Consider the following 24,871-nt stretch of genomic DNA (forward strand, 5'->3'; position numbering starts at 1 on the left):
TGTCTGTTCTAGGATCATGACTAGGAATAAACAGTAGGAAAGTGCTGACTGAAGACACAGCTGCTTAGTCATCTTTCCATCCTCAGTATGAAAATGGAGAGAAATGAGGGGTTAAGAGTTTAAGACCTTGGCATTGAGGATTTTTTTCCCCCTAAGGCTCAGCCTTTTGATTTTCAGTCTTCCTTCCTTCCTCCCTCCCTTCCTCCCTCCCTTCCTTCCTTCCTTCCTTCTTTCCTTCTTTCCTTCCTCCCCTCCTTCTCATCAGATGTGCTGTTCTCAGGTGAAACTAAGCTCCCCAAAGAGCTTGGGTCCAGCTAGCCTGCTGGGCTTGCCATCCAGTAGCTTTATCAAATAAACATGAGTGGTGCCCTGCTAAGGTATAAGGAAGGCCTTGTGCTAACAATTATTTATCAACATACAAGACATGGCCCCACACTGCAAAAGTGTGTTGTCATCAAGAGATAGATAACAAACTAGCCAGAGTTTGGTACCAAATGAGTGTGCAGACAGTTAATATTGAAGAAGTTCAGAAGAAAGTTTCCATGATTAAGAAAAGCTTCCAGGGGGCGCCTGGGTGGCACAACGGTTAAGCGTCTGCCTTCGGCTCAGGGCATGATCCCGGCGTTCTGGGATCGAGCCCCACATCAGGCTCTTCTGCTATGAGCCTGCTTCTTCCTCTCCCACTCCCCCTGCTTGTGTTCCCTCTCTCCCTGGCTGTCTCTATCTCTGTTGAATAAATAAATAAAATCTTTAAAAAAAGAAAAAAAAAAAGAAAAGCTTCCAGACATGGTAGAATTTGAGCTAGGTCCTTAAAAAAAAAAAAAAGTCAGGGGAACTAGGATGAGAGCATTCCAGATATCTTCCCAGTGGAGTGAGCCAAAACTCAGAATTCTGAATAAATTTGGCACATGATAGAACATGGTTGGATTAAGTAGGAAGGAACTTTGAATGTCACATTAATGAATTTGGATTATCCTATATGCAGTAGGGAGCCATTGAAGACTTTTTAGTAATAAGGTGACATATTGAAGCCAGTGCTTTGAGGAGATTAGTCTTGTGTCATCCTATAGGATAGCTGGGAGAAAAGAGCCAGACTGAAAGCTGTAAAACTAGTAGAAAGACTATATAATAATTCAGAGAAGAGGTTAGTGCAGATCTGAATTAGAATAGGAGTAGGGGTGGGAACTTGAGAGGCAATTTAATGAGTGGTTAAGAACACTGAATTTGGAATCAGACAGATCTGTATCTGCATCCCAGATCAGGTATTTACTGACTGTGTTGCCTTAGGAAGATGATTTAACATCCCTGAACCTCATTTCTCATCCATAAAATAGAGATAATAATACTTAGTGTAGAGGTGGTTATACAGATTAAATGAGATGATGTAAGTAAGTGCTTAGCATAATAGTTGGGATATGGTAAAAGTATAATAAATTGTTAGATCCTCATGCCTAAAACACTGGATCAGCATGACGTGGTGATTGTCTGAATGTAAAGAGAGTCCAGATGACTCTTGGCGTTTTCAAGCTTGTGTTACTGATAGTCCAAATTGAAAGCAGATTTAAAATAGAACAATCAGTTTGACTTTAGATATGTTGAATTTGAGGTAATGGGAAGAAGTGTATACTAGACTATTAGCGATTCGATTCTGGAAGTTCTGGAAGAATGTAAGATTTAGAAATCAGCAGCATAATGGGAAGGGCCAAAAACTTCTCAAGTTGGAAAGACTTCATCTCTGAGCCTTGCTGTAAATCTACATTTTTTTCATTGTTATTTTTAAAATCTTAAAATGTGAGTATATTTAACTATAAATCTACATTTAAATGTGTGACAGGTATTGTTCTTTTTATTTGTTTAAATTCAATTAATTAAAATATAATGTATTATTGGTTTCAGAGGTAGAGGTCATTGATTCATCAGTCTTACATAATACCCAGCGTTCATTGCATAATGTGCACTCCTTAATGTCCATCATCCAGTTACCCTATCCCCCTACCCCCTCTCTTCCAGCAACCATTTGTTTCGTATGATTAAGAGTCTCTTACAGTTTGTCTCCCTCTCTGATTTCATCTTGTTTTATTTTTTCCTCCCTTCCCCTATGATCCTCCTGTGTTTTTTTTTCTTAAATCCACATATGAGTGAGATCTTATAATAGTTGTCTTTCTCTGATTGACTTATTTTGTTTAGCATTATACCCTCTGGTTCCATCCAGATCATTGCAAATGGCAAGATTTCTTTCTTTCCTTCTTTGTTTTTTGTTTTTTGTTTGTTTTTGTTTTTTTTTTTTTGATGGCTGGGTTGTATTCCATTGTGTAGATATGTATGTACCACATCTTCTTTATCCGTTCATCTGTCGATAGACATCTGGGATCTTTCCATGTTTTGGCTATTATGGACAGTGCTGCTATAAACATTGGAGTGCAGGCACCCCTTTGGATCACTGCATTTGTATCTTTGGGGTAAATACCCAGTAGTACAATTGCTGGATCATGGGGTAGCTCTATTTTCAACTTTTTGAGGAACCTCCATACTTTTTCCCAGAGTGGCTACACCAGCTTGCATTCCCACCAATAGTGTAAGAAGGTGGTTCCCCTTCCTCTGCATCCTTGCCAATATCTGTCATTTCCTGACTTGTTAATTTTAGCCATTCTGACTGCCGTGAGGTGGTATCTCATTGTGGTTTTGATTTGTGTTTGCCTCATGCCAACTGATGTTGAGCGTTTTTTCATGTGTCTGTTGGCCATTTGTATGTCTTTTTTGGAGAAATGTCTGGTCATGTCTTCTGCCCATTTTTGATTGGATTATTTTTTCTTTGGATGTTGAGTTTGATAAGTTCTTTATAGATCTTGGATACTAGCCCTTTATCTGATATGTCATTTGCCAGTATCTTCTCCCATTCTGTTGCATGTTTTTTGGTTTTGTTGACTGTTTCCTTTGCTGTGCAAAAGCTTTTTATCTTGATGAAATCCCGGTAGTTCATTTTTGCCTTTGTTTCCTTTGCCTTTGGAGACATGTCTAGCAAGAAGTTGGCGCAGTCGAGGTCACAGAGGTTGCTGCCTGTGTTCTCCTCTAAGATTTTGATGGATTCCTATCTCACATTTAGGTCTTTCATCCACTTTGAGTCTGTTTTTGTGTATGGTGTAAGGAAATTCATTCTTCTGCGTGTGGCTGTCCAATTTTCCCCACACCATTTGTTGAAGAGACTATCTTTTTTCTTTCTTTTTTTTTTTTAAGATTTTTTATTTATTTGACAGAGAGAGAGACAGCCAGCGAGAGAGGGAACATAAGCAGGGGGAGTGGGAGAGGAAGAAGCAGGCTTCCCAGCAGAGGAGCCTGATGTGGAGCCTCCCTGTTTGGCTCTGGGATCACGCCCTGAGCCAAAGGCAGACGCTTAACTACTGAGCCACCCAGGTGCCCCGAGACTATCTACTATCTTTTTTCCATTGGATGTTCTTTTTTGCTTTGTTGAATATTAGTTGACCATAGAGTTGAGGGTCCATTTCTGAGTTTTCTATTCTATTCCATTGATCTATGTGCATGTTTTTGTGCCAGTACCATACTGTCTTGATGATTACAGCTTTGTAATAGACCTTGAAGTCTGGAATTGTGATGCCTCCAGCTTTGGTTTTCTTTTTTCAACATTTCCTTTGGCTCTTCGGGTCTCTTCTGGTTCCAAACAAATTTTAGGATTATTTGTTCCAGCTCTGTGAAAAATGCTGATGGTATTTTGATAGGCATTGCACTGAATGTATAGATTGCTTTGGGTAGCATAGACATTTTAACGATATTTATTCTTCCTGTTCATGAGTTTTTCCATTTCTTTGTGTCTTCCTCAATTTCTTTCATAAGTGTTCTATAGTTTTCAGAGTACAGATCCTTTACCTCTTTGGTTAGGTGATTCCTAGGTTATCTTATGTTTTTTGGTGCAATTGTAAATGGGATCGATTCCTTGATTTCGCTTTCTTCTGTCTCATTGTTAGCGTATAGAAATGCAACCGACTTCTGTGCATTGATTTTATATCCTGTGACTTTGCCAAATTCCTTTATCAGTTTTAGCAATTTTTTGGTGGTGTCTTTTGGGTTTTCTACATAGAGAAATGTCATCTGCGAAGCGTGAAAATTTGACCTCTTCTTTGCTGATTCGGATGCCTTTTATTTATTTTTCTTGTCTGATTTCTGAGGCTATGACTTCCAGTACTTGTTGAACAACATTGGGGAGAGTGGACATCCCTGTCACGTTCCTGACCTTAGGGGGAAAGCTCTCAGTTTTTCCCCATTGAGGATGGTATTTGGTGTGGGTCTTTTGTATATGGCTTTTATGATATTGAGGTATGTTCCCTCTATTCCTGCACAGTGGAGAGTTTTTATCAAGAAAGGATGCTGTAATTTGTCAAGTTTCTTTTCTGCATCTATTGAGATTATATATATGGTTCTTGTCCTTTCTTTTATTTATGCATATATCACATTGATTGATTTGCAAATGTTGAACCATCCTGGTAGCCCAGGAATAAATCCTCCTTGGTCATGATGAATAATCCTTTTAATGTACTGTTGGATCCTGTTAGCTAGTATCTTGGTAAGAATTTTTGCATCCATGTTTATCAGGGATATTGGTCTGTAATTCTCCTTTCTAGTGGGGTCTTTGTCTGGTTTTGAGATCAAGATAATGCTGGCCTCATAGAGTGAGTTTAGAAATTCCAGAAGAATAGGTATTAATTCTTCTTCAGATGTTTGGTAGAATTCCTCTGGGAAGCCATCTGGCCCTGGACTCTTGTTTGTTGGGAGATTTTTGATTACTGATTCAATTTCCTTGCTGGTTATGGGTCTGTTCAGGTTTTCTATTTCTTCCTGTTTCAATTTTGGTAGTTTATATATCTCTAGGAATGCATCCATTTCTTCCAGATTGTCTAATTTGTTAGCATATAGTTGCTCATGATCTATTTTTATAATTGTATTTCTTCAGTGTTGGTTGTGATCTCTCCTCTTTCATTCATGATTTTTTTATTTATTTGGATGCTTTCTCTTTTCTTTTTCATAAGTCTGGCCAAGGGTTTATCAATCTTATTTATTCTTTCAAAGAACCAGCTCTTAGGGGCGCCTGGGTGGCACAGTCGTTAAGCGTCTGCCTTTGACTCAGGGCGTGATCCCAGCGTTCTGGGATCGAGCCCCACAACAGGCTCCTCCGCTAGGAGCCTGCTTCTTCCTCTCCCACTCCCCCTGCTTGTGTTCCCTCTCTCACTGGCTCTCTCTGTCAAATAAATAAATAAAATCTTAAAAAAAAAAAAACCAGCTCTTAGTTTCATTCTATTCTACTGTTCTTTTGGTTTCTGTTTCATTGATTTCTGCTCTAATCTTTATTATCTCTCTTCTCCTGCTGGTTTTAGGCTTTATTTGCTGTTCTTTCTCCCGCTCCTTTAGGTATAAGATTAGGTTGTGTACTTGAGACCTTTCTTGTTTCTTGAGAAAGACTATATGTATGTGATTTATTCTGGAGACTGTTCCATGTGCTCTCAAGAAGAATGTGTATTTTTACTCTGAATGTATCTGTTAAGTCCATCTGGTCCAGTGTGTCATTCAAACCCCTTGTTTCCTTATTGATCTTCTGCTTAGATGATCTGTCCATTGCAGTGAGGGGGGTATTAAAGTCCCCTACTATTATTGTATTATTATCGATGTGTTTTTTTATTAAACAATGAAGAAATGATGTAAGAAGAGGTACTAGGAAGATTGGTGTTACAGAAGCCAATCGGAGAAGAGGGTATCAATAGGAGAAGATAGCTAAGTATCAGAAACTTTAAGTAATGTAAGTTCAAAATTAAACTAGTTCAGACAGTTCAAGTATTATATAAGAAGAGAGACTTCAGGTGGTTAGGAGAAAGAAAATTTAACATAGTCTATTCTTTTAAGAACTTCTTTTTAAAAAGATTTTTAAAATTTATTTGACAGAGAGAGCACAAGCAGGGGGAGCAGTAGGCAGAGGGAGAGGGAGAAGCAGGCTCATCTGATGGGGGGCTTGATCCCAGCTTGCTGGGCTGCTGCTTTTTGTTTTTAACAGTTTTAGCAAGATACAATGGATGTATCATGTTTCATCAGTTAAAAGTATACAATTCAGTTGTTTTTAGTATATTCACAAAGTTGAGCAACCATCACCACAGTCTAATTTTAGAACATTTGCATCATCCCACAAAGAAACTCCATACCTATTAACAGTCACTCTCTATTTTCCCTTTACCCCAGTCCCTGGTAACCACTAACCTACTCTGTCTCCATAGATTTACCTAATCTGGACATTTCATATAAATGCAGTCAAACCATATGTAACCTTTTGTATTTGGCTTCTTTCACTTAGCATAATGTTTTCAAGGTTCATCTGTGTCGTAATGTGTTTCGGTACTTCATTCCTTTTTTTGTTGTTGTTGAATAATAATTGCATTTTATGAACATACCACATTTTATTTATCCATTAATCTATTGAAAGACACTTGGGTTGTTCCCACTTTTTGGCTATCATGAGTAATGCTGTGAACATTCATATACAAGCTTTTGTGTGAACATATGTTTTCATTTCTTTTGGGTATATATCTAGGAGTAGAATTTCTGGGTCATATGGTAACTCTATATTTGACATTTTAGGGAATGTCCAGACTGTTTTCCAAAGTGATTACACCATTTTACAATCCTCCCAACGATGTATGAGGGTTCTGATTTCTCTATATCATCAATACTTATTACTGTCTGTCTTTTAGATTTTAACCATTCTAGTAGGGTGAGGTGGTATCTCATTTTAGTTTTGGCTTGCACTTTCCTAATAACAAATGATGTTGGGATTCTTTAATGTGTCTATTGACCATTTTTATGTTTTCTTTGGAGAAATATCTATTCAAATCCTTTGCCCATTTTTTAATTGAGTTATATGTCTTTTTATTGTTGAGTTGTAAGAGTTCTTTATATATTCTGGATAGAAATCCTTTATCAGGGGGGCGCCTGGGTGGCACAGCGGTTAAGCGTCTGCCTTCGGCTCAGGGCGTGATCCCGGCGTTATGGGATCGCCCCACATCAGGCTCTTCAGCTATGAGCCTGCTTCTTCCTCTCCCACTCCCCCTGCTTGTGTTCCCTCTCTCGCTGGCTGTCTCTATCTCTGTCGAATAAGTAAATAAAATCTTAAAAAAAAAAAAAAAGTTTAGAAATCCTTTATCAGGGGCGCCTGGGTGGCTCAGTTGTTAAGTGTCTGCCTTCGGGTCAGGGCGTGATCCCAGGGTCCTGGGATGGAGCCCCACATTGGTCTCCCTGCTCTGCTGGGAGCCTGCTTCTTCCTCTCCCACTCCCCCTGCTTGTGTTGCCTCTCTCACTGGCTATCTCTTTCTCTGTCAAATAAATAAATAAAATCTTTAAAAAAAAAAATCCTTTATTAGAAATAATGATTTGCCAGTATTTTGTCTCATCCTATGGGCTGTCTTTTCACTATCTTGATTGTGTCCTTTGAAGCACAAAAGCTTTAAATTCTTACAAAGTCCACTTTATCTGTGTTTTCTTTTGTCATTTGTACTTTTGGTATTGTGTCTAAGAATATATTGCCTGACTCAAGGTTATGAAGAGTTGGGTTTTTTTTAAAGCTTTGTTTTAATAGACCTCCCCCGGCCACATGAACAGCAGGGGTCTTCCTTCTAAGCCTTTTGAGTCAGATCTGTCTTACCACTCACTCTAATTTACACTCAAGGCACATTTGTTTTTATACTACTCTTGTTCAACAAGACTTTGAGTAACCACCTTGTATCTGCCAACCACTGTGCTAGGTTTTGTGGGAAACACAAAATAAAAATTATTTTGTCTTCCACACTGGGTATTGGGCAAAGATCAATTTAACTTGAACTTTGCAGTTAAAAGAGACATTAAGGTAGACATGAAAAAAGAACATTAAACATATCAAAGGACAGATGATTTACTTAATCAAAATTGTTCATGGACTGATGCTACGTGTTGATGAAGTTTGCATCAGTAAACAATGAAACGAGAAAAATGATGATATGCTTTCTCTTATGCAATGATTATAGTTGATGTAAAGTTTTATTATTTTTTTTTAATGATGCTGTTTGGCAGTATAAGAAATTGGCAATCCCTTATTGATCTACTTGTTTTTGTAGGATTCTTTTCTTGTCTATAAAACCAACAACCTGCAGCCACAGGTTCAGAAGACAGATCATTTCTGGCTCAGGAATGATCAGTGAAGACTTGATGGAGGAGTTGATCTGAGCCTTGTAGATTTTGGCTAATTCTGAGTAAAGCCAAGTGTAACAGGTAGGAGAATGTGAACAGGGCAGCAGAGTGGAAATGAGGATTATGGAACAGTTTTGAAGGACTACATGATGGGGTGTGGGAAGTAAGTTTGTTTAGAGAGAGAGTAGATAGATAGCCAAGATGGAGGACGTTGAAAGCCAAAATGAGTTTGGACTTGATTCTCTGGGTAATGGAAAACCATTAAAAGGGGCAAGAGGAGTGACATATTGAAGAAAGATGGTACTTTAAGGAGATGAATCTGGCAGTAGTGGAAGGTAAACTGCAGGTGAGAATACTAATTAGGAGCCAGTTGAGGTTTATAATGTGACAATATTTGTATTTTGTTGCTGGCCAGAAAATAATTTGTTCTTTCATCAAAAGCACTATAGATCTTTGGCAGTGGTGGGTAGAAAGTAGGTGATGATGTGGTGAAGTAAGCCAAGCCCTGAAAATTTGAAAACTGCCTCCTTCTACAGGCAACTAGAAACATTTCCTAAGTAGTGGCTCTCCAGTGTGATGCATGGCTTAGCCTCACAGAAATTTCAGGGAACAAGACCCTGGGCCTAGAAATCTTACAGTAAGAAGCTACAACTCCAGGCACTTGGTCATGGAGAATGACTTTGCCCTAACCTAAAGCTGCTTATCCAACCCACTTTGAGGTCTCTATCAGAGGAGAGGGAAGTACAGCTATACCTCAGAGATATTGCAGGTTCTGTTCCAGATCACCACAATAAAATCAATAATGCAAAAAAGCAAGTCAGATGAATATTTTGGTTTCCCGGTGCATATAAAATTAATGTTTATATTATACTATAGTCTGTTAAGTGTGCAATAGCATTATGTCTTTAAAAATGTACATACCTTAATTAAAAAATACTTTATTGCTAAAAATGCTAGCCATCATCTGAGCTTTCGATGAGTTGTCATCTTCTGCTGGTGGAGGGTCTTGCCCTCGTTGATGGCTGCTGACTGATCAGGGTGGTGGCTGCTGAAGGTTGGGGTGGCTGTGGCAAGTTCTTAAAATAAGACAACAAAAGGGGCGTCTGGGTGGCTCAGTCGCTTAAGCATCTGACTTCGGCTCAGGTCGTGATCCCAGGGTCCTGGGACTAAACCTGGCATCAGGTTCCCCAATTCACAGGCATGGAATCTGCCTGTCCCTCTACCCCCCCACCAACTTGTGCTCATGCGTGTGCTCCTCTCTCTCTCTTTCAAATAAATAAGTAGAATCTTTTTAAAAAAATAAAAAATAAGACAACAGTGAAGTTTACTGCTCTGATTGACTCTTCCTTTCACAAGCAATTTCTCGGTAGCATTTGATGCTGTCTGATACCATTTTACCCACAGTAAAAATTCTTTAGAAATTGGAGTCAATTCAAACTTTGCCACTGCTTTATTAACTAAGTTTATGTAATTTCTAAATTCTTTGTTGTCATTTCAGCAGTCTTTATGGCATCTTTACCAGGAGCAGTTTCCATCTCAAGAAACCACTTTTTTTTGCTCATCCATAAGGAGCAATTCCTCATCCATTAAAGTTTTATCCTGAGATCATAGCAATTCAGACCTCTTTAGGCTCCACTTCTAATTCTGGTTCCCCTGCTATTTCCATCGCATCTGTACTTACTTCCTTCACTGAAGTTTTGAGCCCCTCAGAGTCATCCATTAGGGTTGGAATCTGCTCCTTCCAAACTCCTGTTAGTGTTGGTATTTTGACCTCTTCCCATAAATTACAAATGTTCTTAATGGCATCAGGAATGGTGAATCCTTTCCAGAAGGTTTTCAATTAACTTTGCCCAGATCCATCAAAGGAATGAATAACCAACCATGGCAGTTACAGCCTGACCAAATGTATTTCTTACATAAGACTTGAAAGTTGAAATGACTCCTTGATCCACGGGCTGCAGGGTGGATGTTTTGTTAGCAGGCTTGAAAACAATATTCATGTCATTGTACATCTCCATCAGAGCTCTTGGGTGACCAGGTGCCTTGTCAATGAGCGGTAATACTTCAAAAGGAATCTTCTTTTCTGAGCAGGGTCTCCACAGAGGGCTTAAAATGTTCAGCAAACCATGTCGTAAACAGATGTGCTGTCATCCAGGCTTTGTGCCATTTACAGAGCACAGGCAGGGTAGACTTAGCATCATTCTTAAGGGCCTAGGATTTTCAGAATAGTCTATGAACACTGTTTCAGCTTCAAGTCAGCAGCTGCATTAGCCCCGAGCAAGAGAGTCACCCCGTCCTCTGAAGTTTGAAGCCAGGCATTGACTTCTCCTCTCTAGCTCTGCAAGTCCTAGAAGGCATCTTCTTCCCATAGAAGGCTGTTTCGTCTCCTCTGAAAATCTGTTGTTTAGTGCGGCCGCCTTCGTGAATCATCTTAGCTGGATCTTCTGGAGAACTTGCTGCTTCACCTTGCACTGCTAGCTTCCGACTTTCTTCTGTGGCTTCCTCAGCTCTCCCAGCCCTCACGGAACTGCAGAGAGTTAGGGCCTTGCTCTGGATGAGGCTTTGGCTTAAGGGAATCTTGTGGCTGGTTTGATCTTCTATCCACCACTAAAACTTTCTCCATATCAGCAGTAAGGCTGTTTTGCTTTCTTATGATTCATGTGTTTAGCAGAGTAGCACCTTTTAATTCCCTTCAAGAACTTTCTTTTGCATTTACAGCTTAGATAAGCGTTTTGCCACAGAGGCCTAGCTTTTGGCCTATCTCAGCTTTCAAAAATGCCTTCCTCATTAGCTTAATCATTTCTAGTTTTTAATTTAAAGTGAGAGATGTACAACTCTTCCTTTCATTTGAACACTGTGAGGCCATTTTAGGGTTATTAATTGGCCTAATTTCAATAATGTGTCTCAAGGAAGAGGGAGGCCCACAGGGAAGGAGAGCGACAGGTGAGCGGCTGGTGAGTAGAACAGTCAGAACACATACAACATTTATGAAGTTCGCTGTCTTATATGGGTATGATTCATGGCACCCCAAAATAATTAACAATAGTTACATCAAGGATCACTGATCACAAGTCACCATAACAAATATAAAAATAATGAAAAAGTTTGAAATATTGTGAGAATTGCTAAAATATGACACAGAGACACAAAATGAGTAAATGCTGTTTGAAAAATGGCACCGAGAGACTTGCTCCACACAGTGTTGCCACAAACCTTCAATTTGTTAAAAAAAAAAAAAAGTAGTATCAAAAACATAGTAGAAAGTTCAATAGAAGGAGGTATGCTTGTACAGTGACACCATATCTGCTGCTTTCAGCCTTCCCACGAGGATCACTAATGGTCAGTTTTAGGAGGCAGACTCCCTCTCCTTCTCTTCCTCACTGTTTCCTCCTTTATAGGATCAAGGTGCCATGGCCCCTCAAACAGATCATGGTTGGAAGTAGGTTTTGGGGTCTTTACCCGCTTCTTTTCTCTCTACAGCTCTGTACATCCCAGTGTATCATCAATGGCCTCATGGGTCTCATAGGGAATAGAAGAAGCAATAAGGGAAGGAAACTACATCTCTTCTGGATCCTGAGTGGTGGATGCTGTGGTCCTGGCCAGTGGACCCCAGCCTTCTTTCTAGGGACCTGAAATCCAAGGGCTTGGCTATGGAATGCAGATACTGGTCCACACTGGGAAGAGACCTGGACAAGGCTAGTACTTGGGGGCCAACCCCCAACTTGCGACTGTCTTTGTGTTAAAGGGTAGCAGCAGGGAGCAGTGGCATGATATGGACACACAGTGTTGCTGCTCCCTGTGCAACTGGGTCTGGCTGTGGCCTCTCCACTATTTACTGATCCCCACGGAACTGGCCCAGAACCTGAGGAAGGTGGAGCTTGGAAGAGGTGAAGGGCTCTGTAGGTCTATAGGTAGAACTGAGAATTTTTTCTCTGGCTGAGGGGAAACCACTCTCTTTCTTTAGCCTTCCTGTCCCTAGAAAAATAAGCTTCTTGGCCCCTCAGCCTGGCCAAATGGGTTCTGCCTCATCACAGGCCCAGCTGGACCCCACTCAGCACTTGTCTAAAAGCTAATGTAGGTGAAAGGAGAAGGTTCTATTCCAGCCACACTAACAGGCCCTCTGAAAATCCAGGGAACTGAATTGGACTCTGTGTTAGGAAGGGGCCTGTAGCCAGCTTGGTCCTAAGGCTCACTACCACCTTGTATATATATAGAAGCCCGCCTATGGCCCAGTCTCCCTTTTTTCTGAGACAGACCTCATTTCTCTGAAGAGGCACACCCTAAAAGCCTAGTGCTAAGTCTAGCTGGGATGCACGAGGACTCTGCTTGCTGGTAGAATGGTCACTGGTCCTTGCAACCTCCTCACGGTTTCAGGAACCCCCTCCCGGGCTGACTGCCCCACCCTGAGGCTAGTCTGGAATCTTAGTGAAAGGAAAAAGCTGGAAAACAAGGAGTCATTCAGAGTGGGTTGCAGAGAGGAGGGAGAGGTTTCTGGCTAAGATCTAAAAGGAGGGGCCTAAAGGAAGGAAGGAAGCTCTAAGCTTCTGCCCAGACTTTTTCCCTGAGACTCCTAAGGACAAGAGAGAAGCTAGGCCCAGGTTTCTCCCTAATTTTCTTTGCCACCTTAAGAGTTCTGTCTTCCAGCACTGACTGCCCTCTGTGGCTGACTCCTTTCTCTCCCCTCCCCCTTCCCTAGGCTAAAGGGCCCACAGGGACTGACAGGGAGGGAGGCTGAGTGGCTGTACTGTGGGCATGCCTGCTCCTCTCCCTTCCCCCTTCCCTTAGCAGCAACGTCACCGCAGCACCAGTGGCAGCGGCAGCAGCGAGGATACTGGGGCTGGGATTGCGCAGCCTCCCTGCATTAGCAACGATGCCATTGTATTAGCAGAAATCAGATCTTAGGAAATCGGTTCAGTTCCCCCTGTGTGGTCCCGTGGAACAATGCCTCAGCTGGAACTGTCAAGGTAGAGCTTGGTTGGAGTGCAAAAGGAACAGAAGCCTCCGGGTGCAGCTCAAGGCTCCTTACAGAGGTATGGCTCAGCGGAGCTGGGGGAGGGGCAGGGCAGAGACGCTAGGATAACCGATCAGCACTTTGGGCCTTGGCTTCTGAGGGTTGCCTTTGTCTTTCCGAAGGGGGGAGAGAGAGAGAGAGAGAGCGCGAGCGAGCGAGAGCGAGAGGGCTGTGGTGCAGAGGCTTGGGCTAATGCTGTTTTGTCAAGAAGCAGCAGATCCCCTTCTTCCTTTCTGGGCATTTCTAATGAAGCTGCTATAGTGTGGGCTAGGGTGGAGGTGGTCAAATCTAGGAACAAAGGCTTAATGGGAGGAGACACCCCTAAACCTATTATAAGTTTATGATGGAGAAAATGCAGGGATTCAAGCAGCTTTCAAGAGGAGGGGCTGGAAAGCTTCCAGCCCATTCTTTTTCCCCCATACACAAACATACATACCCATAGACACACATACCATATCTTCTGGTGCCATGGGAGCCACCAGGCTCTCAGTAAGGATGGAATAAGAAAGAATGTTGACCAAGAGGCTCCACAGTCTATTGGGGGAGCGTGGGAAGGTGGTCACTGTAATGCTGAGGGCACCTGACTTGTTATAATCAGTCTCCTTATATACAGACCTAGATTCCTAACAGGGAGGGACCTGAGCATAAGCTGATACTCCCAAATGCACCTTCTTCCTCTCCTCCCTTCAGTCCTGCCCCAGAGAGGACCCAGACAGGAAAAAGCTTATCCATCGGACCTCAGGTCAAGGTCAGATTGTTAGAGATTAGCAACTGAGTACCACTGTCTTCCCAGTCCTCCTTCAGAAGGCCAAAAAAAGAGGGGAGGCATTCAATGACTGGCAGAGAGATGCTGATGACCAAAAACAGGGGAAACCTTTCTTCTGGAGTGTAGAACATTTTCCTACCCAGAGTTACCCTTTTGCTGAGCAGATAGAGTTCCTTAAATTCCCGTTTCCATTGACCACCTTCGTGGATGATTCAAAAACATGCTAATAGGAGTCAGTAGTTCCACACTGCAAATATGTGGTTGGGGAATACACTGGGAAGTTGTGGGAGGTTGTTAGTTCCCAGGAAGCATCTAAGAATGTGAACTACAAAACAGGGAAAAGGGGCCTTGGGGACTACGAATGGGGCAGGGAGATGAGGGCCAGGAGCTACCACAGGAGGTGGATTGAAGAGTGTTAATAACACTCACCTTACTGGGACGGTGATATGAAAGGGGTGCTAGGTACAGAGAATAGAGAAGTGGGTAAACACAAATTATGTAAGTGGAGGCTAGAGTGTGGGCCTATACAGGAAAGATAGGAAGCAGTAGTAGCAGGGTAAATGCCGGGACTTTAGGAAGAGGGTGTGGCCCTAATTATTTTCTTTCGGAGGCAGTTGTCGTGGAAAGAATTAAGAACCAGGCAGAACTGGGCAGACCTGAGTTTGTGTCCCATCTCAGCTGTGTAATTGTGGGGAAACTACTTACTCTTGCTATGCTTCAGTTTTCTCATGTGTAAAATGGAAATGCTTATGCCTACTTTAAAAGATTATAGTGGTGGGGTGCCTGGGTGGCTCAGTCAGCTACGCGTCTGACTCTTGATTTCGGCTCAGGTTATGATCTCAGGGTCATTGAGCCCCACATCGGGTTCTGCGTTCAGCGGGGAGTATGCTTGAGATTCTCTCTCTCCCTCTCCCTCTGCCCCTCCCCCACTGCACTCTCTCTCTCTAAAATAGATAAATAAATCTTTAAAAAGTTATAGTGGGGGGTTGCCTGGGTGGCTTAGTCGTTAAGCATCTGCCTTCGGCTCAGGGTGTGATCCCAGCGTTCTGGGATCGAGCCCCACATCAGGCTCTTCCGCTGGGAGCCTTCTTCTTCCTCTCCCACTCCCCCTGCTTTTGTTCCCTCTCTCACTGGCTGTCTCTCTCTCTCTGTCAAATAAATAAATAAAATCTTTTAAAAAATATAAAAATATGGGGCGCCTGGGTGGCACAGCGGTTAAGCGTCTGCCTTCGGCTCAGGGCGTGATCCCAGAGTTATGGGATCGAGCCCCACATCAGGCTCTTCAGCTATGAGCTTGCTTCTTCCTCTCCTACTCCCCCTGCTTGTGTTCCCTCTCCCTGGCTGTCTCTATCTCTGTCGAATAAATAAATAAAATCTTTAAAAAATATATATATATAAAAATAAAACAATAAAAATAAAAAGTTATAGTGGAACTAGAGATGATATATGTAAATCACCTGGCATGTAAGAGCTCAATGAATGATCACTAATAAATAGTATTATTATGATAGGCCAGGAGACACCCATTTGGGATGGGGACCAGGAAAAGGGCTCTCATGGAAAGCGTACTCCTTGTTCTAGAGAGCTAGACTTCCTAACTTTATGCTGGCTGAACCCACCACTGTGTACCTGTGTACCTGGTAGTCATAGCTAGAGGGCCCATCTTCTGAGAGTTTTCTTCCACTTTCTTCCTATTCTGGATTTTCTGTTCCTTCCCCCATCTTCATCTCCCATGTCTCTCCATTTAATCAGGGTACAGAATGAGTCTGGAATGAGCTCTTCTACCCTATCGTTTTCTCTTCTACTTTATTAGAGCTCATGGGCCACAGTATTAAACTTGTATTGTTATAGAACAAGTCACTCCCAAGAAAGAAGTCTAAGAGGTATGCAGTGTTTGAAATAAAGTCACATGTACCGTATATTCTCATTACTTTCTTAACTGATCAAAAGTTAAGATTCCTGAGTCGTGTTTTAATCACTGAGTGATCTTGGGCAAGTCCTTTTGTTTGTATGGCTGTTGATTTTCTTGTTTTCTAAAATGAAAGCGGTTCTGCCTACTTTCGTAAGTTGTGAGGATCAGTGAGATGACATATATTTAAAAAGTGCTTTGCAAAAAATGTGAAAGTTTGTGGGGGGGGGCAGAACGGAGGCATGAGTACAAAATCTCATAGGATGTCTGCAGAACTTCACCTTAGTTCGCTGAGCTAGAGTTGTCTGTGAAGGAACTGTGGGCAGGCATTTCCCTTGGTTGTGTGGAGATTGAGGAGGAATAGGACCTTCTCTAAGATGATAAAGTATAAAATGAATCCACCAGTGAAAGAGTGTTACAGTTAAAATTGGATTCAACACAACCTAAATGTAAAAGTTAAAATTATACAGCTTTCAGGGAGAAAAAAAGGGAAATTTTCTTTATGATCTTGGGATAGGCAAAGATATTTTAGATAGGACATAGAAAGCTTTAACCATAAAAGAAAAAAAACAGATAAATGTGATTTTATATAATTAAAAACTAAGCACCGTTAAGAAAACAAATGGGCAAGCCACAGGCTGAGAGCAAATATTCTCAAGACATGTCTTACAAAGGAAATTGAAAAACTCCCACGACTCGATAATAAAAAGACAAGTCAAGTTTTTAAATGGGTAAAGTAGGAGTCCACAAATAACCGAGCACGTACCATGTTCCAAGCACTGTGTCTAGGTTCTAGGGACACTGACTTGACTGTATGCCAGTTTCTGAGCTCAGGGAATGAACTCTAGTTTGGGGGATAGATACATAAGCAACATTACAATATAACTGTCTGTACCCTCCAGCCAAAGGGTCTTCGTCATCTTCTGTATCCATTTATTCTCTATCCCTGGTTTAGAGGATCGGCCTTCTAGACTCTGTGTCACTTTGTTTTTCCATTTCAGAGCATATATGACTCAATAATAGTTTTGTGGATCGAATCATAAGTTCTTAATGTGTGTATATTTTATTTGTGAATGCTACGTGAAAACAAGGTGCTTTAAGGGGGGGTGGTATTCACTGAAGATCAAGTGATGGCTGTAACCCATAGGTACTCCTATAATTACTGCTATATGTACAAGACAGTTTTCTGTGCTTTTAGTCCAGGCCTCGGATTATAGCCTAGACTTTGGGGAAACCTAATACTATATGTAAGGGGAAGCCACCGTCTCCAAGCCCTGAACCCACAGTATCTGTGTTGTTTAAAGAAAACAAAATGGGGCACCTGGGTAGCTTGGTCGGTTAAGCATCTGACAATTGATTTCAGCTCAGGGCATGATCTCAGGGTTGTGAGATCAAGCCCCATGTCAGGTTTCACACTTAAGATTCTCTCTCCCTCTCCCTCTGCCTGTCCCCCCATCTCTAAAAGAAAGAGAGAAAACAAAACTGTTTAAATTATGCACATAACAGATATTTATTATACACAAATTAGAAAATACAGATGACAAGGGTAGCAGGAGGGGGGTGGGTGGGGCAATGGGGTAATTGGATGGTGGGCATTAAGGAGGGCATGTGATGTAACAAGCACTACATGTTATATGCAACTGATGAATCACTGAACTCTACCTCTGACACTAATAATACAGTATATGTTAATTAATTGAATTTAAATATAATTTAAAAAAGAAAAAAGAGGGGCGCCTGGGTGGCACAGCGGTTGAGCGTCTGCCTTCGGCTCAGGGCGTGATCCCAGCGTTATGGGATCGAGCCCCACGTCAGGCTCCTCCACTGTGAGCCTGCTTCTTCCTCTCCCACTCCCCCTGTTTGTGTTCTCTCTCTCGCTGGCTGTCTCTATCTCTGTCGAATGGATAAATAGAGTCTTGGAAAAAGAAAAAAAAAAAAAGAAAAAAGAGATGAAACAGAAAGGGTAAAATTAAAAATAATCCAAAATCACTCAACAGAGGTAAGCACTATTAATATTTTGTTGTATATGACTTCACATTTTCTTTCACGCATATTGCTATGGTCTGAATATTTGTGTCCCCCAAAATTCATCTGTTGAATCCTAACCCCCAAAAGTAGTGGTAGTAAGAGGTAGGGCTTTGGGAGGTGATTAGCTCATGAGGACAAAGCCCTCATGAATGGGCTTAGTGCTCTTACCAAATAGGCTCCAGATTGATCCCTTGTCCCTTACACACTGTGAGGACACAGCCAGAAGGTGCCAGCTATGAACAAGGAAGACAGCAGAATTCAGCCATTCTGGCCCCTTGATCTTGAACTTCCCAGCCTCTAGAGCTATGAGAAATAAATTTCTGCTGTTCACAAGCCACGTAGTCTGAGATGTTTTGTCATAGCAACCTGAATAGACTAAGACACATATAGACATGTATTTATTTACAAAAATGGTGTCATACTCTATATGCTGTTTGTAGTCTGCAATTTTACTTAATATTTTGTGAACATTTTCCCAAGTCAATAATCATATTAACATACTATTTTAATGATACTCTCCTCTGTACTTTTTTATTGATTGTTATTATTGGAATTTTAGGTTGTTTCCAACTTCCCGTTATCCTTGTAGCCTATATATTTGAACCCAAGTTTTCTTGGTGAAGGAAGAGAAGAGATGGGGAGGAGTGAAGGGAAAATTATCTTATGTACTTCATAGCTAAACTTCCTAAAAATCCTCTTTATTTCTCTCAACAAAATCCCATACTTCAAGGCAGTTTTCTCTCTTTTCTCTTTCTCAGCTTGACTCTGCAAATGCCCATTCTCCTCCACTGCTCCACTCCCATTCCATTCCTCACCACTCCTTTCCTCTTCTCATAAATCCTAATCTTTTTTTTCTGTTTTAAAAAAAGTTTTAAATAACAGCTTTGTTAAGATATAATTCACATACCATTAAAATCTGTAGAGTTTTGATTTTACTCACAGACTTTCATAATTATCACCACTGTCGGATTTCAAAACATTTTCATCATCCCAGAAAGAACCTCCATACCCGTTAGAAGTCACTCCATTACCCAGTCCCCCAGTCCCTGGCAACCACTAATCTATTTTCTGTTTCTGTGGATTTGCCTATTCTGGACATTTCATATAAATGGAATCATATGACATCATACAAAGAATCCTTTTATGACTGACTTCTTTCACTTACCTTTTTGAGGTTCATTCATATTGTAGCATGGATTACTACTTGATTCATTTTATTGCTAAATAATATTCTATTGCATATATATATATATATATAACATTTTTTTAACATCAGTTTTTTTAGTTGTTGTTGCAGATTTATCTATCTACCTACCTACGTACACTGGGGTGCCTGGCTGGCTTAGTTGGTGGAACATGCAACTCTTGATCTCAGGGTTGTTGGTTCAAGCCCCACATTGGGTGAAGAGATTACTTAAAAACAGAAGCTTAAAGAAAAGAAAAGAAAAAAGAGAAACCAAATTTAAAAAATAAAGTAAACTCTACACCCAGTGTGGGGCTTGAACTCAAGACCCTGAGATCATGCTCTACCAACTAAGCCAGCCAGGTGCCCCTGTATCACATAATGTTTATCCATTCATCTGTTAACGGACAATATCTTGTTCCAACTTTTTTGGCTACTGTGAACAATTCTGCTATGAATATTAATATACAAGTTTTTGTGTGAACATGTGTTTTCATTTCTCTTGGGTATATACCCAGGGGAATTGCTGGGTCGTATGGTAACTCTATGTTTAACATTTTAAGGAACTGTCAGACTGGTTTTTCTAAACTGGCTGCACCATTTTACAATGCCTCCAGCAAGGTTTGAGGGTTCCAGTATCTCCACATCCTCACCAACATTTGTTTCTCTCTTATCTTAGGCATTGTGGTGGGGATGAAGTGGTATCTCAAAGTGGTTTTCATTTCCGTAATGACTAATGATGTAGAGCATCTTTCATGTGTTATTGGCCATTTGTAAGTTTTCTCTGGAGAAATGTCTATTCAGGTTCTTTGCCCAGTTTTTAATTGGGTTATATATCTTTTTTATCGTTGAGTTGTAAGAGTTCTTCATATATTTTGATCAGAAATCTCTTTACAAATATATTCTCCCATTTTGTGGGTTGTCTTTTCTTGATGGTATCCTTTGAGGTACGAAGGTTTTTAATTTTTATGAAGTCCACCTTACCTAATTTTCTCACTTGTCATTTGTGCTTTTGGTGTCGTATCTAAGAAATCATCACCCAATCCAAGATGACAAATATTTATTCCCATGTTTTCTTCTAGAATTCAAACCTCATAGCTCAGTTAACCTCTCTGATCTCCACCTTTCCCCATATCAACTCATTACCCCCAATCAACTCCCAAAGGGTTGGAAGTCCAACAAAGAAGTCTTCCTCTCAGAAATGAAAGGGTGCAAGGCAGGGAGGATAAACATTTGCTTTTTAATTTTGATGTAATTTAATTTATAAAAATTTTTTAAAACTGTATTCCTCACACACGTATTTATCAGCCACTTGAATTTTTTCATTTATGTATTGCCTGTTCATGTCCTTGAGCATGTGTGACTTGCCTAGATCTTTTCTGTACTCCACACGAAGACCTGTGATCCTGTAATCTAAATGAGTTAAATTTTTAAAAATTGGTGGTATTAAGCATTCAGCTAAATGACAGAGAACTTAGGCATTGAAGAGTTTAGATTCACAGTGGGTGGAAGGAAAATGACAGGAATAAAAAGGGAAGGAAGAGAAATGAATGAATTAGCAGAAATTAGGTAGGAGGAGTCTGAGCAAGCGAGGACTGTTGGGGCTTGAACTTGGTAGCACGGGAGGCTAGAATTTGAGGAAGCCATTCTGCCACAGTCCAGCCAGCAGACCAGAGAAGCTCAGAATGGGTTCTGCATGCTTTGGGCCAAGACACCTTGAACAGGAGAGGACTTTACCTTAGTCTATTAGAGGAAAAACTGGGAAGAGAAGACTTTGTAGGGGATCCCCATTGTGAAAGGTCTGGACTGAAACTGGACAGAATTTAGGCACTTCAGAAGATTATATTCTGAGCCAGACAAGAATGTATTATGCCTATCATGTTTGCGAGCCCTTCGGTGTGCCTGAGTGATACAGAAGAGATAGATGGAAATAGAAACCCACCCTTCAGTGAGAAGGAAGAGGTTGGCATCACCCATACTTGTAGTCACTCTGATGCCCAATTTGGTCTCTGTGTTCACGAAGCTCCGGGACAGGGGCACCTGGCTGGCTTAGTCGGTGGAGCATGTGACTCTTGATCTTGGGGTTGTGAGGTCCAGCCCCACACTGGGTGCAGAGATTACTTAAAAATAAAATCTTAGGGGAAAAAAAAATAGAAGCTCCAGCACAGTCGTAGGGAGAGTGAGGATCGTTAGGCCCCCAACCAGCAGAGAGGGACAAGCATTCTGGGGCTCAGAGGAGGAGAAAATGAGGTGACACGGGGGCAAACAATACAGAATATGTAAAAATAGTTTTCTTGCAAAATTAATAGCTTATTGGTATGAGTATATGATATAGTTCGTATTCATGATTTTTCCCTCATCTGAGCTTGCAAGCTGTAGCTGGTCTGAGGCACCTCTCCGTCCCCCTCAGTGCCGAGCACCCTTTCAGTCAACCTAGATGATTTTTTTAAGTTAGGTGCTATTCGTACTTTTTTTGTACTTGGGACTAGTCATCATTTTTTGCTAAGAACTTGTCCTTGAAAGAAAAGGAGAAAGTGCTATCCTTGAAGATCCCCAGACCTTTGTAGGTGGCATGAAAGGGGGTTTGCCTTTTGTCACAAGTGGATGCATGGCCCATGTAAAATGAAGCGGGCACTCGAGCTGGACCTGTGCAGTACAGAAAGTATGGTGGGGTAGCCCTGCCCTGTTGGGCTGTGTTATCAAGATCCATCTTTAGTCTGAGTCTTTTCTCCTCTTGGGCTCTTCTCCATCTGAAAATGCTATGGGGAAGAACATGTCCCTGACTTCCAGGGAGGTGACATTAGGTTCCCTTTCTTTCCCTCTCTCTCCAGGTGCCAAGCTCTCCTGATGAAATGTGTTCTGCCCCACTGGGCTCCGGGGGCAGTGTCTGGTGCTGTTGATGCCCTTGTTCGAAATTTCCAGAATGGATAGTCCCCCAAAGCTGACTGGAGAGACCCTCATCGTCCACCACATCCCCCTGGTGCACTGTCAAGTCCCAGACAGGCAGTGCTGTGGAGGGGCAAGTGGAGGTAGTGGGAGCACAAGATCCAATCCTTTCTGCCCCCCTGACCTGGGCATCACCCACCCTGATCAAGACCTAGGACAAGCTGACTCGCTCCTGTACAACAGTCTGCACTCTGCCCCAGGGGGATCCGCACGGTCTGCAGACAGCACGAAGAGTAGGGTTCGGGATGGAAGAGGCCCCGGGGCCCCTAAACGACACAATCCATTCCTGCTGCAGGAGGGTGTGGCTGAGCCAGGACTTGGTGACCTGTATGATGACAGCATTGGTGATAGTACCCAGCAGTCCTTCCACCTGCATGGGGCTGGTCAGCCCACCTTCCATCTATCCCCTTTCCAGCTGCCACCACCTGGCCCTAGAGCGGGCAGGCCTTGGGGGGCAACACGCAGTCGGGCTGGAGTAGTAGAGGGGCAGGAACAGGAGCCAGTGGCCACCTTGGATACCCAGCACTGCAGCACTAGCCACTGCTGCCGGCCAGACCTGGATGCAGAGACCATGGAGCTGGACGAGTGTGGGGGACCTGGTGGGAGTGGCAGTGGGGGTGGAGCCAGCGATATCTCTGGCTTTTCCTTTGATCACGAATGGAAGCTTGGTTCAGATGAATCCCCGAGGAACCCAGGCTGCGCAGGCTCGGGACCTCAGCACTGCCGCTGCAGTAGCACATCCAGTCAGTCCGAGGCGGCCGACCAGTCCATGGGCTATGTGAGTGACTCCTCCTGCAACAGCTCGGATGGTGTGCTGGTCACCTTCAGCACCCTCTACAACAAGATGCATGGCAACTCCCGTGCCAATCTCAACTCTGCCCCACAGTCTTGCAGCAACTCTTCCTTCTGCAGCCACTCAGACCCTGGCGCCTTCTACCTGGACCTGCAGCCCTCCCCAGCCGAGTCTAAGATGTCTTGTGAGTCCCACCACCCTGACAGTGGAGGAAGGGAAGGGAGCTATGGCTGTCCTCATGCCTCATCTCCTGAGCTCGATGCCAACTGCAACTCCTACCGCCCACACTGTGAGCCCTGCCCAGGTGTGGCTGACCTCACAGCCTGCTTCCAGAGCCAGGCCCGTCTTGTTGTGGCCACACAAAATTACTATAAACTTGTCACCTGTGACCTGTCCTCCCAGTCATCCCCAAGCCCAGCTGGCTCTTCCATCACCAGCTGCTCGGAGGAACACACCAAGATAAGCCCTGCGCCAGGCCCCGGCCCAGACCCTGGCCCCAGCCAGCCCTCTGAGTATTACCTATTCCGGAGGCCGGAAGTCCAGCCAGAGGAACAAGAAGCAGTGGGTTCCTCAGTGGAAGCAGCAGCTCCTGTGGGCCCCGCTGTGATCGAGGGGCAAGTGTACACTAACACTTCACCCCCCAACCTTAGCAATGGACGCCAGCGCTCTCGAAGCTGTGATCGCAGTCTCGCGCGCAGCCCTCCTGTCCGCCTGGGCTCGCTGGAACGCATGTTGAGTTGCCCAGTGCGCCTGAGTGAGGGTCCTGCAGCCCTCGCTGGGCCTGGCTCCCCACCTCGGCGGGTCACCTCCTTTGCTGAGCTCGCCAAGGGCCGGAAGAAAGCGGCAGGCTCTGGCTCCCCGCCACTTCGTCTGAGCATTGGGGACTCCTCCCAGGAGTTCTCACCCATCCAAGAAGCCCAACAAGATAGGGTGGGCCCACTGGACGAGGGCACTCGCTGTAGCCACAGCCTACCACGCATGCTCTCGGAACCAGGCATGGACCTAGTTGGCCCAGAGCCCTGGTCCACCCAGGTCTGTCAGGGTCTGCAGTCCAGTGAGATGCCACCTGCCAGCCTCAGAGCTGCTGGGCAAGGCCCCCTGGCCCAGCTGATGGATCCAGGGCCTGCTCTCCCAGGAAGCCCAGCCAACAGCCATACCCAGAAGGATGCAAGAGCTAGAGCTGACGGTAAGAAACCTAGAGGCTGGAGAATACCAGGATATGCATGGCCTCCTCAGTGATAGGGCCCTGGCAACCACCCCATCCATAACCACTCAAGGTTCCTCAGCCTAGATCCCGTCATCTTTCCAATCCAGGTCATGTCCTACAGTTGTAATGGGGGGAAGGATAAAAAATACGCTGAAATTATCAGGACTTAGAGATTGATATATTGGGAAAGAAAGTATGTGAAAGATTGTGATTATAAACCTGGATGACTGGAAAGATGATGGTATGTGGATAGGGACCACAGACACTGATGTAAAGTAGATTTCCTGGAAAAGGAATAAAGCCCAAGTTCAGTTCGGGACATTTAGGAATTTGCAGCGCTTAAGGGGTATGTCCCATAGGCAAAGCACACTGGCTGTCAGTGAAGTTCATTCTTTGATCAGTGATGGTGCTGCTCTTCAAAGAGCCTGAACCAGACACTTGACTTTTAAGCCTCCTGGGCCTGCTCTTTCCCTGTTTATTTTATTACATTTAAATAATTATTTTACAAATGCTCTATGTTAAATGCTAGTGATAGAGAGATGTGAGGGACAGTCTACCCTCAAGGAATTCTGACTAAGGATGAAAACAGAAAAGGAAACATAATTAAAACAGATGGGGAGTGGGGCGCTTGGGTGGCTTCAGTTGGTTAAGTGGCTGACTCTCCATCTCAGCTCATGTCTCAATCTCAGGATCCTGGCCCCTGCGTTGGAGCCTACTTAACAAAAACAAAAACCAGACATGACGGTGGACAGTACTGGTCTATGAGAGGGATCTCTAAACAGACTGCAATGTCAGAGAAGGACTGCTAACAGGA

At 43.0% G+C, this 24,871-nt stretch overlaps 1 protein-coding gene across 6 annotated transcripts in view; it reads left to right on the forward strand.

The window, feature by feature from the left end:
• RUSC2 (RUN and SH3 domain containing 2) overlaps window positions 1–24,871 on the forward strand; it is a 69,725-nt gene that overhangs the window by 34,230 nt on the left and 10,624 nt on the right. For 2 of the 6 annotated variants that reach the window (XM_011224530.3, XM_034664080.1), the window contains exon 2: window positions 21,943–24,036. In XM_011224530.3, the coding sequence (XP_011222832.2) occupies window positions 22,011–24,036 (2,026 nt within the window). In that variant the 5' untranslated portion in view covers window positions 21,943–22,010. Of the gene's footprint in view, window positions 1–12,531; window positions 13,245–21,942; window positions 24,037–24,871 lie in introns of those variants that run through there. The other 4 variants (XM_034664081.1, XM_034664079.1, XM_034664082.1 and 1 more) reach the window with 4 other exon arrangements.

Source organism: Ailuropoda melanoleuca, chromosome 7 (assembly GCF_002007445.2).
Source record: "Ailuropoda melanoleuca isolate Jingjing chromosome 7, ASM200744v2, whole genome shotgun sequence".
NCBI lineage: Eukaryota > Metazoa > Chordata > Mammalia > Carnivora > Ursidae > Ailuropoda > Ailuropoda melanoleuca.